General features: G+C 54.6%; 1 protein-coding gene across 6 annotated transcripts in view; it reads right to left on the bottom strand.

Annotated features, from left to right (window-relative positions):
• Window positions 1–1,028: 1,028 nt before the first annotated feature.
• The window catches only part of CCR6 (C-C motif chemokine receptor 6), a 30,199-nt gene continuing 11,165 nt past the window's right edge, over window positions 1,029–20,062 (bottom strand). Inside the window, exons 1-4 of one of the 6 annotated variants that reach the window (XM_060617094.3) lie at window positions 18,541–18,770; window positions 17,299–17,396; window positions 4,076–4,181; window positions 1,029–3,977 (exon numbers count right to left, since the gene is read on the bottom strand). In XM_060617094.3, coding sequence (XP_060473077.1) covers window positions 2,856–3,977; window positions 4,076–4,084 — 1,131 coding nt within the window. In that variant the 5' untranslated portion in view covers window positions 4,085–4,181; window positions 17,299–17,396; window positions 18,541–18,770 and the 3' untranslated portion in view covers window positions 1,029–2,855. The other 5 variants (XM_060617093.3, XM_060617095.3, XM_078447564.2 and 2 more) reach the window with 5 other exon arrangements.

Raw genomic sequence — 20,062 nt, 5'->3', positions numbered from 1 at the left:
GTTACCGCACTGCTTAGGCGAAGGGCGTGGCCTGACCCCAGGCAGCCGCCCCTTCCCACCTTCGTTCCGTGGGGATGTGCGTCTGAAAACCTGAAATAGGAGCGGGTATTTGCAACACAGCTTGTCAGGAAGGAGGAGACTCCCCGGGAAAGAATTCTCGAGTGTGTGACGTTAACCAGAGGGTGAAACGTTGCTCTGCCTTCAGAAAACGGGTTGTTAGGAGCTGACTTGTGGCCCCAAATTCACCTGGTGGAGTCCTCACCTTCAGTTCCTCGGATGTGACCGAATTTGGAGACGGGGCCTTACAGAGGTGAGTAAGGCAAAGTGAGGGCCTGTGGGTGGGCCCTGACCCAACGTGACCGGGTCACACACAGGGAGCAGGCGGCTGTCTACACGGCCAGGAGAAAGGCCGCGGGAGAAACCGACCCTGCCCACGCCTGGATCTCAGACATCCAGCCTCCGGGACCGTCCGTGAGGCAGTAAAGGTCCGCCACGGCGGCTGCGGGGTGGGTGCCGTTTTATTCCAGCACCTTCCGAAACTAAAGCGCGACTCGCACGCACGCTGTATTCCTTAGACCAGGTTCTCTGTTCCTACGCCTCCGCAGTGCCTGGAATTGGCACACGTTATCAGAAATCTTCAAAGGATTTGAAAATACTCTACTTTTCCGGCCTCCTTTTAAAACTAGCCTATCTGTCCGGAAGCAAATAACGACGCTGTCTGCAAGGTGATGCTTCCCTGCCCACGGTGTCCCCTTTGTCGAGATTTATGGGTAGCGAAATCTCACTTGTCTGGAAATAAGTGCTCAGGATCGCCTCAACTACTCTGGAACAGGAACCAAGAGAACTTGTCTTCTGGCCGTACAAGGAGTTGTGCTTGCATATAAATGCGCACGCGTGCGTATGTAATCAACGTAAGCACATGTATACGACTAACTTATGAACAACACACGGGCAAATCCTAAGTCGTTGCCCCTGGGAAGACAGTTCTTGCAAGAACAGATAGGTGATTCCCCAGCCGTGGTAGAGTCGCGTTCGCCAAGGCGCGGAGGGTGGCTTAATGTCAGACACACGTAAGGTCCAGCCAGAGCCTGCGATGGGAGCGGATTTGGGGAAACCAATGAAAAGAAGACACCGGGACCGTTAAAGAACAAACCAGAGCCACCTAATATGGGAGCGGATCCGTGTAGCTCTGGGTCCCCTGAGGGCGGCAGTGCATTTCGGCACCGAACACTTATGGGTGTGCCCAAGGCAGCAAGAAACGATATGTAATGAAATAAAGTATGTGTCATATTTTAGAAATGTTTTTATTCATTATGGCTGAAATTGTAAACGGGCTAATGCATAAAGAAGTAAGCTTCACTTATCTGAAAAATCATACACAAGAACTTATTCCGGCTGTGCCCGGCAGACACGGCGCTTCTGTGCCAGCCGGGGACACACGCCGAGCTGCGGAGACCCGCTCGGCGCATCGGCCGTCCTGAGAGGGGCATCTGAGTAATGTCCCCGTGCTTTGATTTCTGGAGTCGAACGCTGACAGGTTCCAAGGAGGTGGGACCTCTGAACACCACAGTCTCCCACGTCAGAACACCGATTCTGGAAGACGAGTCCTACTTCCCGTGCAAAACAGTTTTCTTTTGCAAAGCCAAAACTATCTGTAAACATACAGACATTGGATCCTAAGCTATGACTTCGAATTTCATAGAAAGATGCGGTTGAAGCTTGCAAGAACAGTAGAAAGTTTCAAATAACACGTGAGTCAAGATTAAACACGTCAGGGTCTTTGTAACAATGCCTGCATTTTTGTAATATTCATCCTTCTTCCACTCACGTTCATATATTTACAAAGCACTTTCAAAACTTGCGGTCTAGGAACTTTGTCTGCAAAGTTGAGGAGCGCTGTTAAAGTCTGGTTCCATGACTGGGGCACCTGGGCGGCTCAGTCGGTTACGCGTCCAACTCTTGGTTTCAGCTCAGGTCATGATCTCATAGTTCGCGGGATCGAGCCCCGCGTCAGGCTCTGCACGGAGTGTGGAGCCTGGTTAAGATTCTCTCTCTCTCTCTCTCTCTCTCTCTCTCTCCCTCCCTCCCTCCCTGTTCGCCACCAGCGTGAAGCGCTTCCTACCCACATCCCCCCATGTGTGTGCCGCTTCTGACCCGCTGTGGACGCGCAGCAAAAGTTGTCTGTATACTGTCTCAGGAAGCTTCCTTGCTCCATTCTAAAACTCAGATTTAAATACCTAACACTCCCGACTGTACTCCAACCCCCAATTTCACTACGCTTTGTGTAACAAGTATTTATTAAGCCCCTCCATGTGCTGAAAGTGTGCCGATGGCATGCGTCTTCGTGGAACTCTGTCGAACAGATTTTTGGAGGAGAATTGTCGTATCTGCAGTGACCGTTCTCCCAGGGAAATAAAGCAAACGTCTGCTCTCCCGACGGCGCGTGGCGACCCGCTCTCTCCCGTCCGCCGGGCCGCTTCTGCAGCCCGGGGAACGCGTTTCAGCGTCTGCCTGTGCTGCCTTGTGTGAGGCTCTCGTGTGACGTTCTCTGCTTCCATCTCGCGAACCCCGCGCGTGTGTGCTGTGACCAGGAGACACCGTGCTCTAGGGGCGGTTCCACGCCTGCTTCCGAAAACGTCCACGTCTGTCAAGAGTCCTCTCTGCTCCGGGGAACGCCAGCCGTGGGGAGCCCCGGGGGGCTCGGGGCTGCGGGGAAGAAAAGTGGGGACACGCCACGCGGGGGCCCCGGCCGCCCCGTCGGGATGAGACCCCCGCGGCCGGTCCCACGGGGGGACGGGGTCCCGGTCCAAGTGCACGTTCCCCGAGCCGCCGGGGGGGCCGTGGCCCCGGGCCGGTCACATGGTGAAGGACGACGCGTTGTCGTTGTCCACGGTCTCGCTGTTCTGCCTGGAGGTGAAGGCCTCCGAGTGCAGCCTGGAGCAGGAGAAGCCCGACGCCTTCTGCTTCCTCCGCACACACCACAGGTCCTTCACGATCTTCAGGAAGTAGCTCCGAAACTTCTGGCCGATGAAGGCGTAGAGCACGGGGTTGAGACAGCAGTGCAGGAAGGCCAGGACCTCGGTGACGTTCTGGCTGTAGCCCAGCAGCCTGGCGCCCTGGCAGGAGCGGTTCATCCTGCCCAGCTGCGCGGCCGTCACCAGGAGCACCATGTTGTGGGGGATCTGGCAAGCCAGGAACACCAGCACCACCGCGATGATCACGCGGATGGCCTTGTGCCGCTTGGAGTTCTGAGCCTGCACCAGGGTCTTGACGATGAACATGTAGCAAAAGATCATAAACACCAGCGGGATGAAGAAGCCGAAGAGGAGCTGGAGCCCCAGCATCAGCAGCTTCCACTTGATGGGGTCCGAGACCGCCTGGTACCGGGGCTCGCACACGTAGCTGCCGTGCACGTCGTACTTCTGGTTGAACGTGAACGTCCAGCCGGAGATGAGGACGGAAGCCACCCAGACCACGAAGCAGATGGCCCTGCGGTGCGCCAGCGTCCTGGACCGCAGCCTGAAGGACTTGGTGGCCTGGACGATGGCAATGTAGCGGTCCATGCTGACGCAGGTCAGGAGCAGCATCCCGCAGTTGAAGTTGATGGCATAGATGCCCTTCATCAGCTTGCACGTGGCGTTGCTGAAGATCCACTCGCCGGTGGCGTGGCTGACGGCCCAGAACGGGAGGGTGAGGACAAAGAGTATGTCGGCGATGGCCATGTTCAAGAGGTACACGTCTGTCATAGACTTGGCTTTCTTGTAGAAAGCAAAGGTGACCACCACCAAAACATTGCCCAGGAGGCCAAAGACGCAGATCAGGGAGTAAGCGATCGGCACAAACAGCCCAGAGAACGTTCTGACCTCCTGCAGGGAGCACAGTAACGTGCTGTCATCAATTGAGTAATCCGAGCTATTATTACCCGACCCAAAGTAATCCTCACTCAGACCGAAGACGTCGCTGATGTTCATCGGTTCCTGGAAGGCGAACAGAGGTAGAGTTAGCTGCAGTGTGATTTCCGAGGAGCCCCGGCTGACCGAAACGGTACCCCCGCCAAAGGAGACTAGACGCTCACCCCGCTCATCGCGCTCTTGTTTGCGGCGGAAAATACGGGCCTGGTACGGAAGGGGGTGGGCGTCCAGCCCCTCCGGCTCACCAGCGGAGACAGTAGAGAAGTGAGTCTAAGGAGGAAAGAAAGCAAGATACACTGTAGTTGAGACAGAAATGTTCCCAGGGAGCCGGAGAATCGCGTTACCAGCATTCCGTCTCACGAGGACCCAGAGCGTGTGCGGCATGCTGGCTTACGTGAAAATATCCATTCGGGGGGGAGCGCCTGGGGGGCTCAGGGAAGCATCAGACTCTGGGCTTCGGCTCAGGTCATGATCTCACGGTCCGCGTGTTCGAGCCCCGTATCGGCTCCGTGCGCCCGCTTGGGATTCTCTGTCTCCTTCTCTCTCTACCCCTCCCCCGCTCTCTCTCTCCCAAAATAAACACATCAACTTAAAATGTTTTATTCTAGAGAGAGAGTGTGAGCAGGGTGGGTGCAGAGAGAGGCGGGGGGTGGGGGAGCGGCGGGGACAGAGGATCCCAAGTGGGTTCTGCACTGACAGCAGGGATCCCGATGCGGGGCTTGAACTCACAAACCCTGAGATCGCGACTTGAGCTGAAGTTGGATGCTCAACCAGCCGAGCCACCAAGGCGCCCCCCCCCGAAATATTTGTTTCAAAATATTCATTTAGAACAGGGGTCCACAACCTCTTTCTGTAAAGGACCAGATGGTAAATATTTTCCCTCTGCAGGTCATATAGTCTCTGTCCCAGCTACTCAGACCTGCCCCGGTGGCGTGAAAGCAACCATAAACAATTTCACAAATGAATGCGCTTGAGTCCATGGGGCGTCATTTGTCAATCCCCGATCTATAGCGTAAAGAAGGGTGATAGCAGCAAAACCACAGATTCTGACCTACACAGAAATCTTGGTGCAAAAGTCAATTTAATTACGTTCAGTAAGATTCCAGTGAACAACATCCACAGAAGTATACGTGTGTCTACAATACTTAGAATTTACAGTCTTTGCCTGCAACTAGTTGACAGAATCATTCGGTGTTTTTCATCCTGCTGGGGATGTGAGAATCTCCCGTAGAATTTTTTTTAAAAGTCTAAATGTGACAGTCATCCTCAAGATACACTAAGATTCCCGGGCTCGAAAGGCAGGAGGGACGTACATATGCTTCTTAAAAGTCACGGCTGTTGCAGCCAACAACCACTAACCTGCAGGGGCAGCGACATCCTAATCGTCAGAAACCAGACCGCGGGGAGGAAGGTCAAAGCCAAGAGGGGCAGTGCCCGGGGCCCGGCTCAAGAAATTCGCCGGGATACGAGTGAGTGCGGAGCTGGAATCTCAGAGGGAAGGGCTCTGACCACTGGCGTTTGAAACAAACTCAAACAGGAAGGGACGGAGAATTCTCTGACCCTCACATCCAACCATTCTCTGTTACTGAGTGTGACCGTCCTGATATATCATCTGTCCCTCCCCGTCCCCAATAAGTTCCCTGGCCCAGGATGCTGATAATCGTGTCAAATGTGTCTTCATCCTCCTCCTCCACCCTACCCCCCCCCCCCGCCCCGCCCCAGGCGCACCGGCAGGGAATCTATCACCTACACAGTCAGTACCCATACCTGACATTCTGGGAGGAAGTCAGGATAACACAAAACTCACCCTCGCCCTGAAGGATTTTCTGAGCCTACTTGTCATATCGCCGGATTCTCATCGTGCTGCTTACACAGTCATGGATGGGGCAGCCCCCAGCCCGTTCCTTCCCTGATGCCTGGAGCTGTCACTTGGGGAGTCTTTGCCGCCTCCCAGCCGCTTCCCTGGACGTGCCACTAGGGGGAGGCGTGGGTCACCTGGGCACATCTGCAGTCACCTCCAGCATACATTCTCGGGGCTTTAGGGCATGGAGAACCACAAAGTAAAGCCTTTGTGTGTGAGAGAATAGGAGGGGGTGGATATAGCAACAGATCATCAGGTGAACCATATCAATCAAGCGTGACCACAAGATTAACGGTTCCAGCCAGGAGGGATTAACAGAAACCGAATGCACCCTACGGCATTCAACAACCAGAAAACCCTGTAAAGTATGTCCAATAACAGTTTTCAGACATTGGTGTCGCAGGGTTATGGTCCCTGACGAGAAGAGAGCGGGCAGAGAGTGCTACGGCCCCGAGCTCTGTGAAGCCCCAACTTACACAGAAGCAGTTTCCAAGTGCAGGGCGTGGGGGCTACCTGACCCGGGAACGGCCACCCCGCCGAGGACGCAGGGATCGGAGTCCTGGGAGGCCAAGGCAGCTATGCTTTGCGAGACAAAATATGGGGGAGGAGGGAGCCACACACAGAAAAATAAGGACAGCGGCAGAGACGTGTCCTTGAGAGGAAGCAAGGCAAGACTGATCCCAGAAAGGAGACACAGAGAAATCCTTGGAATCCTCGCGGGCTAGGAATGGTTCTCTCCCGCAGGAAGAGTAGCGGCACCTTCTAAGTCCCAGATCATGGGACAGCATCCTCGGAACAATACCGTGTTCGGAGGAATGCCACTCAAATAAACCTACCTTAAACGCTGCTCTGGTCCTGCCATAACAAAAGAAAGTCTCGGATGTGATCCATCTGATCCCAACAATAGAACTACTTTCCAGAACAAAAACCTGCGATAAAATCCAGCCTTCGACCATGTGAAGTTCATGTCAGGCACCCAAACAGAAATCTCTAGACCACCGTAGGCTGAATGTCTGTGTCTCCCTGAAAGACGCTAAAGCCCAATCCCAAGGTGGTGGCATCTATAGGTGGGGCCTCCCCTCGTGTGGGATTAGTGTTCTCAGAAGAAGAGACACATGACAGCCTTCTTGCTCTCTGTCTGCTCTCCCCCACGTGAAGGCGACAAGAAGACTGAACCAGGAGGGGGTCCTCCCTAGACATGGGCCTGCTGGCACCCGAATCTTGGACTTCCCAGCCTCCCCGACTGTAGCAATAAATGTATGCTGTTCAAGCCACCCTGTGGTAACCTGTCACAGCCACTAACGGACTATAATGCGGACATTTGAGGGAACAGGAAAATATGACCCATAATCTATATGAACAAACAGAAAAATAACAGAGATGATAGAAAAAACTGCTCTGTAGCTAGTACAAATACACTTCAAATGCTCAGAAAGGTAGAGGAAAGCATAAATACAGTGGAGAAAATGACAAAAGATACAAAAAAGACCCAAATCAATGTTCTGTAGATGAAATATATAATATGTAAAAAAAAAAAAAAAAAAACACTGATGAGGATTAACATACACAGATCAGTTGTAATTCTCTGCCCTAGCAATATTTGGAACATTTGGCCATTGAAACTGGAAAAAAATTCACAATGACATCAAAAACATGAAATAAAATACTTACGACTACGTCATCGAAATCGACACGAGATTTCCATACTGAAAACTATACGACGTTGCTGACAGAAAGTAAGATCTAAACGAAAGGAGAGTTGTATTGGGTTCAGGATTAGACAGCTCGATATTAGGGTGTCAGTTCTCTCCAAACTGATCTACAGATACAACACAATCCAAATCAAAATTGTGGCAGGACTCCTGAAGAAACCGACAAGCCGATTCCAAAATTTATATAGAAATCCAAGGGATTTAGAAGAGCCAAAGCAGTTTTGAAAAAGAGGACAGAATCGTAGGATTCATACTATCTGATTGCAAGACTTCCTACGAAGCTACAGGTGTCGTGACAGCACTCTGTTGGTAGCAGGACAGACACACTAATCAATGGAAGAGAATGGAGTCCAGAAATAGACTGCACGTCAACGGACAACTGATTCAATAGGGAAAACGCAATCTTGGCAATAAATGGTATTGGCACAACTGGATGTTCATGCATAAGAAGTTGATCCTGGGGCACCTAGGTGGCTCAGTCAGTTGAGTGTCCAACTTCAGCTCAGGTCATGATCTCCGGGTTCGTGAGTTCGAGCCCCGTGTCGGGCTCTGTGCTGACAGCATGGAGCCTGGAGCCTGCTTCCGATTCTGTGTCTCCTGGGGCACCTGATGGCTCAGTCGGTGGAGCATCCGACTTCGACTCAGGTCATAATCTCACGGTCCATGAGTTCGAGCCCCACGTCAGGCTCTGTGCTGACAGCTCGGAGCCTGGAGCCTGCTTCCGATTCTGTGCCTCCCTCTCTCTCTGTCTGCCCCAACCCACTCACATTCTGTCTCTGTCTCTCTCAAAAGTAAATAAACATTAAAAAAAAAAAAGGAAGTTGATCCTTACTTTGACCTCCTGCTACAAACAAAAAGATAACTCAGAATGAATTATAGATTTAATGCAAGAGCCCAAACCATGAAACATCTGAGGAAAACAGAAGAGAAAATCTTTGTGCCCTGGGGAATGGTAGAGATTTCTTATCTAAATTGCAAAAGGCATGAACGGAAAACACACACACACACACACACACACACACACACACACAAATAACTTTTGATAAATTGATCAGAATTTAAAGCTTCTGCTTTTTGAAAAATGCTTCAGAAAATTAAACACAGACCACAGAATGGAGAAAAAATTTGTAACCTTAAATCTGATCATGGATTGTATCCAGAAGATACAAAGAACTCTTAAAATTCGGTGTCAGGAGAACACAACTGAACAAGAAACAGGCAAAAAGTCTGAAGTCAGTTCACCAAAGGACATACACGGACGGCAATTATGCACAAGGAAAGATGTTCGAGGCGATTGATCATCCGGGAAACGCAAATTAAAACTGCGCTGAGATGCCGCTCCCCACCGGAAGCTGGTAGCTGAAAGAGCGAGCAGACAAGACAGAAGGTGCGGGTGACGATGTGCCCTCCAAGCGCTCACGCTCTGGTGGCGGGACGCAAACCCCCACGGCCACGGGGAGAAAAGAGGGTCGTGGTTCCATACGAAGTAAAACACGCACTTACCGCACGAACCAGCAGCCGACGCTCGCGTGCTTCGCCCAAGAAAATGAAAGGCCAGCGCTTGAAAGTCTACGGCACGTTCACACTCATCGCTAGAAAGTGGAAAGAACCGAAGCTCCCATCTGCCGCTGAACGGAACAGCGCATCGTGCTGTCCCCGGGTGATAAAGCAGCGCCCGGCAGCAAGAAGGAACGGACCACAGATACGGGCTCCAACACGGGCCAATCGCAAAAGCCTCCCGCTGGGTGAAGAATCCAGACGTGTAATACCAGCTACCACATTATTCCATTTATGTGAAGCTTTAGAAAAAGCAAACACGACGGCAATGGGAATCAGATCGGCGACTGTCATGGGTCAGCGTTGGCTGAGGGGGCACAGGGACCCTGTCCTGGTGATGCAAACGTTCCCCATCAGGACGGTGACGTCGGCGTGCCTTGTCACAACGTATCGCATCACATAGTTCAAATCGGTGACCTCAATGCTAAGTAAACTCTGCCCTGACGAGGCTAGTAAAATACCTCGAGACAACAGGTGCCATAGGTCAGGGTCCTCACAGAGGACTCAGGGGGTTGTGGCAGGCTCGCAAGGAAGGACCTGGGAAAGAAGGGGTACAGGTGAGCGGGAGGGGGATGGGGACAGGGCAGCGTGTGAGCCGTAGCACGGGGGCCACAGGGCTACTGCGGGGAACGGCAGGAAACGCTCAGAGGGAACAGAGCCGGCGTGGTGACGGAGACGGACCACGTGCCAATCCGAGGGGCCCAGGGAGATGGGGTCACGTAGGGGGGGTGACACGGTGACATTCAGATCACATGGAGGCTGGGAGGCTGACAAGGGAGCCGTGGAAAGGCCGGGAGGGACGTCCCCACCTGCCGTGTGCTCAGCGCCCAGCCGGACCCCCACACTGTGACATAGCATGTTTCCCGAATTCAAATGTAACTGAGCTCAACAACTGTTCAGGAACCATCTGTTGAGGACGACACCGTAGGTACAGAGACCAGTCACGCACCAGCTCCAGCTCCAGGAAGCTGTCGGGTGAACAGACCGTTGGGAACCTGCGTGGGACCCTGGAAGGTCCAGAAGAACAGGTGACCAGCTCTTGGCGAAGAGAAGGCTGGGGCCAGAGACGCTCCGTGGTGAGGTCAGCCCAGCAGCCGGGGGGCGGGGCGGGGGTGGCGCTCGCGCCTGCTCGGAAGGCACAGCCTGCAAATCTGGATGATGGTGAAGGTGACGCGGTTGTGGTTAAGCAGGAATCCGTGTTCTTGATAAAAAGTGTCGTCAAGTTCACGTGGATGCCAGTCACTTGCCGCACCTGGAAATGATTCAGCCTGCGCCGGGCCACCATTTTCACCACAGATATCACGTGAGTTGCTTTCAGGAAACCGTGTTGGTGACAGATTGGCGTCTGTGCCGCCACATCACGCAGAGAAGGTGTTTTGCTCACGTATCTCGCTCACCTCCAATCTTGAGCAGCAAGATCGCCTCTTTGGAGACACAAGTTCTGGATTTCGTTGTTGTCGTTGCACAGACCGGGGTGGTAGAGACACGGAGACGTTTTTGAAGACCCGTGTCCCTGAACCAGAGGTGGCAGGTACTGTGTGTTGGCCGCCAGTGGTTGACAGGAGCGGCCGCCGTTATCACCAAATCTGATCATTCTTTGCTGAGCCGACGAACCCACAGTTGGGAGACTTCGGGACACGGGAGTCCCGCCCGACCTTGTTTTTAAAGCTCATCTCTCTCTCTCTCTCTCTCTCTCTCTCTCTCTCTCACGTCCTCACCATCGCCACCATTCCTGCCAGACCTTCCTTATTTCGAAGTCACTAGATCACATGTAAGTGCATCGGCCCCAACTGATTCCCAAAATGTAATCAGCTTAGCTTTGAAATGGAAGTGTTTCCTAAGTCGCTGCCTCTCAGACTGATGGGAATACAGACATGCCAACAAAACCAGTTGGTTTTAAGAGAATCTGTGGGACAGACGGTTCTAAATTGCCCTTGGGAGGAAGTTTTGAGGCCTCGGGCAGAAATCATGATGACGCACTTAGAAATATTATGCTACTCAATCTGGTTTTGCAGGTAAGACTGTCCTTCCCTGGTGTGCAGCCGCCTCGAGTGAAGCGTTGAGCGTTGCTTCCGAGGTGACTCACTGTCACCACCTGCCTGGGTGTCAGCCCCTCAGAGGCTTCGCACCCCTCCGGGCCCGCCGTGGCATCGCACCGAGTGAGACGCGAGAAGCACGGCGTCCTCCTCCGCTGACCGACGCCCGTGGAGTCCCAGCAGAGGACAGGCCGTGTAGGAGCTCTCAAAACTCATGTGCGGGGAGAGAAGGTAAACACCTCCTGTGGGGTCAAACGTCTGGCGAGGATGCCCGGCAGGGCGCTGAAGCGTGTTAGCGAGGATGCCGGGGGGTGGGCACTCTGTCGGGAGACGCCCGGCTGGCACTCCACGCCTGGCTGTCATGGCCACGAACCTGCAGATCAGGCGTTGCAGACGTCGCAAATCTACGATTAAATCTGAAATTTGCAGGGGCGCCCGGGTGGCTCCGTAGGTTAAGCGTCCGATTCTCGATCTTCATGATGTCACCGGCCGTGAGTCCAAGCCCCGCTGTGGGGCTCCCCACTGTGGGAGCCCCCGCTGTGGGCTGTGGGCTGACGGCGTGGAGCCTGCTTGGGGTTCCGTTCCTCCCTCTCTCTCTGCCTCTTTCTCTCTCTCTCAAAATAAATAAACGTGTAAAGAATCTGAAATTGATAAGTAACAAAGACGTGGGAGTACGATCTGGCTGGAGGACGGTTCGGTGGCTCACTAGTAGGGTGACCGCCTGGGCAAAGACCCCAACTGGCCCCATGTTGGGCCCTGTCCTCAACCCTGTGCTGCCCGTCATTTTTATCAATGTCAGGCACAAAAAGAGAGGAGGCAGGCTCATCACGTCTGAGGTGACCGGACGCCTGAAAATATAATCATTATGTTGGGTGAATCAGTGTGAAAAAACTCTGGACAGAATCAAACAATGAGGCAAATCCAATATGGCGAAATTCCGTGGCGAAAGTAGGAGGTGTTGCAACATGGGTTTGAAGGCTGCAACTCGCAGGTGCAATCACACGGAAAGTGTGGCAGCAGGATACATTTTAAGAGATTTATATGATATTTCACGGAGAGACGACTGAATCCATGCAGAGGGAACAACACCAGTCAGCCTGCTGGCCAGCCACCTAACGTAAGCTTCCTTTCTCCCACATCGTATCCCCCTTCCTCAATCACGTATTGCTTGCACACTCACTAACACCCACACACACACACTGTACTGACAGACAAGGTGGTCAGCAGGACCCATGACCCCGCCCGAGCCACATCGCGCCCGAATCCCCGGAAACTGTGCGCGCGTGCCCTCCTGCGGCAAAAGGGGCTTTGCGGATGGGACCAAGCGTTAGCGCCTTGAGATGGAGAGCAGACCCCAGATTACCCAGGTAGGCCTGGTGTAAAAGTGGGGGCCTTCCCCAGCTGAGATGGGAGCGGGAGAGAGAGATTCAAAGCATGGGGGGGACTCAGTCCGTCGTCGCTTCGAACGCCAAGCAGGTGAGTGGGCTCCACGAGCCGGGCCCGGCCCCCACCGACAGCCAACGTGACAACGGGGACCTCACCCAGCCCTGCACCTGCAAAGAGCTGATCCTCCCTTAGGGGCTCCAAAAGGAGCACAGCCCCTGCCAACACGCCCGTTTCAGCCTGCACGACCCGCATCAGACCCCCGACCTCCAGAACTGGGAGGTTCGAAGAGTGTGCGGGTTAGGCCGCTGACGTCGTGAGGACAGCAACAGAAAACCAAAACAGGGCTCGGTGCGTGCGTCCTGTTGAATTCAGTGTGTTCACCCTCTTAGGCCAAAGCAGAACTGCAGGGTCTGCAATGAGGTGGGTGATGGTCTCCGCCTCCGCTCCGTCGGATTTAGAGCAATTTTGAGTAAGTTGGGGGAAAATGCCGGCGGGACTCAGCTGGAGCCAAACGGCCACGATGAAAACAAGGAACGACTGTATCAGAACGGAAGCCGCCTCGCCTAAAAGCGATCAGGGGTCAGGTGGGAAGGAAGTCACCAGCTCTCCCGCAAGGCTGTCCTGTGAACGAGGGTCCGGCCTCAGCCGCCCAGCAACAAGCGGAGGTTCCACAAACACATCGCCACCCCCAACATCAGGAAGAGTTTGCAAAACCGGCCCCGGGCTCCCCCAGGAGATGCTTATCTGTCAAGCACAGGGGGGTGAGTCTGTACTGAAAATGAGGAGGCGTGAGGAGGATGGGACCTACCGAGTCAGCGTTTCTCGCGCTAGAAGCCTCTGGAAAGGAGGCTGCAAGCGGCCCCCTCCAGCCGGGGCGCCAGGGACCGGGAGCCTTGACCAGCCGTCCTTGGAAGTACGTTAATGGCATTTGCCACAGGAGAGAATCCCGGGGGTCCCTACCTAAACGTGCTTTTAAGCAGACCGACCCTGTGCCCCTACATTTCTGACTGCAGAGAAACCCGAGTTTAGGGACCGGGAGCATGGTCCGCGGGAGGATGGGAACTAGGCGCCCGGGACCTTCCATCTGTGTGATGAGTGGGTATAAACTGGGGGTGTCTGAGAACAGTGTTTCCACACTCGCTCTCCACCCACACCTTATGCTAATTTGTCACCAAAGCCCGTTTTTAGTGAGCTTGTCTAGTGGTTTGAGGCTCCTCCAGGAGAGGGATGTTTCTCTGTGCCTGGTGGTCGCCTGGGTCTTCTGATTTGTTAGAACAGCTTGATTCAGGTGAGATCTGTAGGTCCCGTGAGTGTCTGCTTTGACCACTCGGCGGTTGGAGTCCACACGCCCCGCCCGTTACCGTCACCCTTATTCCCGTGCGGGAACTGCTCCTTCCCAGGGGGATTCCGGCACCAAGAGACGCAGTCACTGGAACAGACCAGACTTCAAAAGTGAGTCCCCAGGCGCCTGGGGGGCTCCGTCGGTTGAGCGTCCGGCTTCGGCCCAGGTCATGATCTCACGGTTTGTGGGTTCGAGCCCTGCATCAGGCTGTGTCCTGACAGCTCGGAACCCGGAGCCTGCTTCCGATTCTGTGTCTCCCCCTCTCTCTGACCCTCCCCCACTCACGCTCTGTCTCTCTCTCCTTCAAAAATAAACGTTAAAAAATTATAATAATAATAATAATAATAAAATAAAAGAGAGTCCCCAGAAAGGTTCTGGGTAGAAAGAGAAAAGGAAGGAAGGGAAGAGGGAAGAGATTGCTCTGTGGTTAAATAAGTTTGGGAAATGCCACTAACCGCACCCTCCTCTTGGATCCTTACGTGGCAGCGCATTGTCAACGGCTCTCAGCCCTGCTTGAGCCATCACAATCCCCCGAACCTACTTCACCCACAGACCCTTTGGAGCCAGTGTTCTTTGGAAAACACTTGGGAAACAGCGGACCCAGAGGAGGTATGCATCAGCCCATTCAAAGAGAGGGCTAAGCTCCGGGCACACCTGCCGTTCGCCGACAGATCGGTCCCGCCAGGGCTGACGGTGCCTGATACGGCGAGCGTGCAAGGGACGCCAGCGAGGCAAGAGGGTCACCCAGCTTCAGGCACCGCGCGGCGTCCTCAGTCTCTAACCTGGGGCGTATCCCTTCACTCAGAAACCTCACGAAACAAAAACGATGCGGGCCTCACGCTGATGCCTGATTGACTCTTCTCCCAGCGGCCCCGACTCAGAAATTAGCTTTCGTTGGAAGACGTGCCTGTGCGGGCCTCCCCTTCCTGTTTTAGAGTCACGTGACGACAGGTCAAATGTCGCGCGACTTGCCCAGTCACGTTCTGAAACCGTACAGATACATCGCCCTTCTAAGCGAAAAGCAAATGTGCTAAACTCCCAGGACAACACGTAGACGTGCGGTAACTGATCCCAGTGTCTGCTTTTGGGTGTCGACACGTCAAAGGTCTGGTGACCACACGTGAAAAGAAAGTGTCACTTGAAGAAAAATGTGATGTTACCTAAGTGGAGTAACGCTTTTAAAGATAGCATTTAAAATACTGACTTAGGGTTTTATCGCAATAAACTAGCGTGGTTTTTGTTGAAGACCACAGGCAAGAGAGTCTCAGAAAGTAACCGCTAATTGGTTGACTCGTTCACAGACGAGGAGACCGTCTGATGGTCTGTGACCTAAAAGACCCCGCCCAGGAAGCCGAGGAAAGCGGCCCATCCACTGGCTACAGTTTAGGAGAGCGCAGGGGCGGGCGGCCGACCGCCCCCAACAGGAGCCTGCTGGCTTCGGCGGACCCCTCCCGCCGCACCTCTGCTCTGGAGCCCTGAGGGCTCTGGGGGGTGTTCGGTCACCTGACCGGGGGCAGGTGGCCACCACTGCGAGTGTCCCAGCTGGGACCGGCTAACTGACACAGCCTCGGGCCGGCCGGCCGCCCGTTGGGGCCGGGAGTGGGTGGTGGCCGACACAGGGCAGCGAAAGGGAAGTAGGATCCCCTAGAGAAGGGAGGAGGCGCTGAAAAAGCAGAAGGGGGCGGCCGACAGGCCGGCTTCCACTGCCCATTTGGCCAAGGGCAGACTCTGCCCAAGAACACTGAGTAAGGGGAAAACGTTCCTAGGATTCATCAAAATATTATCAGCAAGGGAAGCTTCACGTCTGAATGAAAACAAATTCTATAGTCGTTTTCACGGTCTGTCATAAGTTGAATTAAAGCAGAGGGTTTTAAATCTGTGTTTGCTTTCGTAAATAGCGATGGCCCGCAGGGTACAGAACAAGAACCAACTACGAGCGGATAGGTGTGTGCCTGTGTGCGTGCACCTGTGTGCCTAAGTGTATGAGTACGCGTGGGCTCTGTGCGTATATTTGCACGTGTGGACGTGTTACGCATGTGCCTGCATATGTATGTCGTGTGCGTGCGTTTGTACAGGCGTGTCTTATGTGGGCACGTGTGTGCGCGCGTGTGTATTTTTGTGCACGTGTGTTTGTGTGCACGCGTGTTGTGTGTGCCTGCGTGTGTATGTTGTGTGCATGCGGGCGTGTGTACGTATATGCGTGCATGCCTGTGTGCACGTGTGTGAGAGCACTGTGGGGTGTACTACACGTTAAGTTATAAGTGCACACTGGACGCTGGGGTCACTATCATCTCATTTAACTCCACAGAAACCCTTTAAGGCACACGCTATACCCATTCTACAGATGGAAGGCAGGAGGGCTGTTCACCCTTACCGTCCCGTTCACTCTGTCTCCAGAGGGTTTTCCTCAAGCCCCATAAATCCCCAGAAGATCTTAAATAACCTACTTACTGTACAGCCTCTTAACTGATACCAGAATCTCTCATACTGCAGTTGTCGGTATTCATAAATGTGTGTTTTCTCAATCACTTGAACCGCGGGCTCACGGTGTTTTATCCTTTTTTAGATAAAGAGCAGCAGAGCTGAAACTCTAGGCCAGCTTCCTTCTGCTTTCGAATAAGTGGTTAAGAGAGAAGCCAGAAGGTTTTTTCCAATGATTTGTATATAGGTTGGTGATTTTTTTTTTTTTTTTCTTTTGGTTTCCTTTGCTTCTTTGGAAGCTCGCTTTTACATTTTCTTTTTCGGTTGCAGAAATTAAACTTTTCATCCCTTCAAGGATAGTTTTAATCGGGACCTCGCGTGTACGTCCTCACAGCGCCGATCTCCACAGTATCTAGTTTTGCTGCTACACAGGCTTTGGAGGGAGCCTGGGACAGGCTTGAGATCTTGAAGATCATTATGTATTCTTCTGTGGTCACGAGACACTGACTTCACAATCGTGATGGCATTTGCAGCCCTTATCAGAGCTTCTTCTGTATTTCCCTGACTCTCATAAAAGGTTCCACCCCATCGATTTCTCTTAAATAACACCTGACAAGCTCCTTCCCCCTCAATCTCCAGCCGCGCAAGACGCCCCCTCGCCGTGTTTCTTTGCACAAATCGCTTTCTGCATTGCTGCCAAAACGTCTCTTAGCTCTGTTGCTAGTTCTTCAAACTCTTTGTGTGCTTAGCTACATAAACGGCTGCATTTCACGCGAGACTGCTGCCCCGTGGGGGTTTAACCCCATAAAGTAGCAAAGCCCGAGTCGTCCGGGCGGTGGAGATGAGATCACCGCCCGCACGCTGAGAGGAAAGGCAAGATCCCCGACAGCCCGGCCCTGTTCCTCAACCCAGAAGGACAGCGTCTTGGCGAAAGCAAGACTGAGCTTTATCCAGTGGCACAGTCACCACGCCAGCCTTCTGGAAATCCCCGGAGGGCCACCGCTCCATCAGGAGGGGGCGTCAAGGATGTGAAGATGCTTTTCAAAGAAGGGAGGGGCTCGGCCGTGCTCACCTGAGAAGCGCTGGGATCCGACGGGAATCGTCCTGCCCGAGGCCCCCGGGGATGCTTCCCGTCAGCACCGGGACGCTGTTGACCCGATGCAGTTTCTACTGGTCGTGCAGAAAAAAAGCAGGGAGAGACCAAAAGTGGCCGAGAGCGAGTTGCTGAACTGCGACCACTTCCTACTGAAGAGTGACGCCTATGTGCCCAAATGCAGAAGGTTAACCGTGTACGTCCCGTAGGTGATCGAGCGATCACATGACCCCGGGAGCAGGCTCACGCCGGCCGCGGAGCCGAGCTGGGTGCTCCTCAGGGTGCCTTTGAGCTGCTTTTCCACGTGTGGCCGCTTGTGGTTTGCCCTCGCGCCTTCCCCCTCCTGTGCCCGTTTACTTCCCGTGAACCAGGGCGCTTTGCAAACCGCCCGGGGGGCCGTAGAAATGTTTGGGAAAGGGCGCCCGAGACTGTGTTCCGTGAGGCGGCCCCTGGAGCCCCTGTGCCCACCTTCCCCCCAAACCTGTGCCCCCACAGGTAGACCACTGGCCCCCTCCACACCCCGGTCCCATCCCCAGTCAGGTAGCGGCCTCGGCGTGTCCCCAGAAGCATCGGCGGCCGTCCCCGTGGAGCAGTTGGAACGGTGCCGAAGCAGACGGGGCTCTCGGCGAGTTTGGGTCCAACACGCAAGTCCTTAAGCCCTGGGCCTGGGCCCTTTGTGAGACGGCAGGCGACAGGTGGGAGCGCCCTGCGGTTCGACGTGGTAACCGAGGCCCCCCCCCCGGGGATTCATGTTTAGGTGTGAGCGGCTTAAAAACAGCAAAAACAGAAAGAAATAGAGAAAGAATTCTGGGACCATAATCCAGATCTTCGTAGGGTGTGTTGCTGCAAGTCGAGGCCCAGGAAGTGCCAAAGGTCTTAGAGCGACGGGACCCAGAGACCAACGCGACCCGAGGCCAGACCGGCCGGCGCTGTCGGTCCTCCCCTCGCTGAGCTCGCCGGGCGCCCCGACCGCTGGGTGCTCACCCTGCACGGAGTCCACGCCCGTCAGTCGGGCTTCAGGCCTCCTGTGCACCCCTGCACTCTGTCCCCTCGGCGCTCCTCCCGGGACCCGGCTGGCCACGGCGGTCGCTCGTCCTGGCAGGACCGGCCCTTCCCTGTGTCCAGCTTCCCCCCCCCCCCAAACCGCCTGCTTCTTCTCCTCCTTCCCCTCACCCTGCGGAACAAGAACGTTTTCTGGTTCATTCCGAGCCACTCACAGACCTTATGTCGCAGGGACCCGTTGGCCCTGCCTTACAATAGTCCTTTTGAATAAGGATCTCTCCTCCCTGAGTCCCGAGGTGGTGTCTGTGGCAGAGCTTAAGATTCCCACTGAGGCAGGTGCCCTGTCCCCTGCTGTTCGAGAGGCCCGCCTCCAAGTGACTTCCCTCTGTCCCTGTGACAGGCCGGGGCTGGGTGGAGAGAAAAGGGACCGCCTCCCCGCTCTTCCTCCTGCCGTGGCCTCCTCATCCCTCCGCCCTTCGCGCTCCTGCCCCTTGCCGGAGGTGGAAGCTGCTGGAAGGGCCGCCTGCTGGGGGCCCCGGGCCACCTGGGGAACCGGGTCCCCGTGTGTCCTGTGCTCTGTCTCTGCTAACCTCCCCTGCAATGGCCGTGTGTGACAGGCAGATGGGAAGGTCAGCCCTTCCACCGCGATTACAGCCTGGAGCTGGTCCGCATCTAAAAGGAGGGGCGTTGGGGGCTCAGTCGGGAAGGCGTCCGGCTCTTGATCTCAGGTCAGGTCACCATCTCGCGGTTCGTGGGTTCGAGCCCCGCGTGGGGCTCTGTGCAGACAGCTCGGAGCCTGGAGCCTGCTGTGGATTCTGTGTCTTCCTCTCTCTCTGCCCCTCCCCTGCACACGCTGTCTCTGTCTCTCAAAAATAAATAAATGTAGGGGCGCCTGGGTGGCTCAGTTGGTTGAGCGTCTGACTTCGGCTCAGGTCACGATATCACAGTCTGTGAGTTCGAGCCCTGAGTCGGGCTCTGTGCGGACAGCTCGGAGCCTGGAGCCTGCTTCCGATTCTGTGTCTCCCTCTCTCTCTGCCCCTCCCCTGCTTGTGCTTCCTCTCTCAAAATGAGTAAAATAAACATGAAAGAAAGCAAGAAAGCAAGAAAGCAAGAAAGAAAGAAAGAAAGAAAGGAAGGAAGGAAGGAAGGGAAATCTGATTGTGCTAAGACCCCAAGTCCAGCAAAGTAGCAAGTGGAGAAAAGCTGAACAGTGCGGTCACACAGGGAAGCAGCCACAGAGCAGGGGCTCAGTCACAGCGCCCTACCTGGGGGGCAGGGACACCTGTGGCCGACTCGCGGGCCACCCTTCAGAAGTGGAACTCGAGGAGGCAGAGGTGGCACAAAGCCTCCCCAGGCTCGACCCCCTCCCCTCGCGCTCCTCTCCCGCCCCCAGGGAGACACGGATGGGCAGAGCCAGCCGCGGGCCTGGCGCCCTTCCATTCCACGGCCCCACGGCTGAGGCCGCTACCCTGGGGCCACTGGCCCGCACGTGCCTGCTGTGTCCTGTGCCTCCAGAGTCCTTCTGTAGTTTAAAGCAGATCCATAGCATAGGTCATCCTTAGGAGGCTCGGCCCACTCTGCCTTGATCTCTCCAGAGACTTCCTGGGTCGAAAATCCTGTGAGGTCTCAGCCTTACGTGATCTCCCCCAAATTTAAATCGGGCCGCGCACCTGCATCGACACGGCGAGCTCCGTGAAAGCAAGAAATGCGGCATGCAGGGATGCATTTTCTATATACGACG

This window comes from Panthera onca, chromosome B2, assembly GCF_046562875.1.
Source record: "Panthera onca isolate mPanOnc1 chromosome B2, mPanOnc1 haplotype 2, whole genome shotgun sequence".
NCBI classification, from domain to species: Eukaryota; Metazoa; Chordata; class Mammalia; order Carnivora; family Felidae; genus Panthera; species Panthera onca.
Note: the sequence above shows the minus strand (reverse complement) of the source record. Positions and strands in the feature narration are given on the sequence as shown.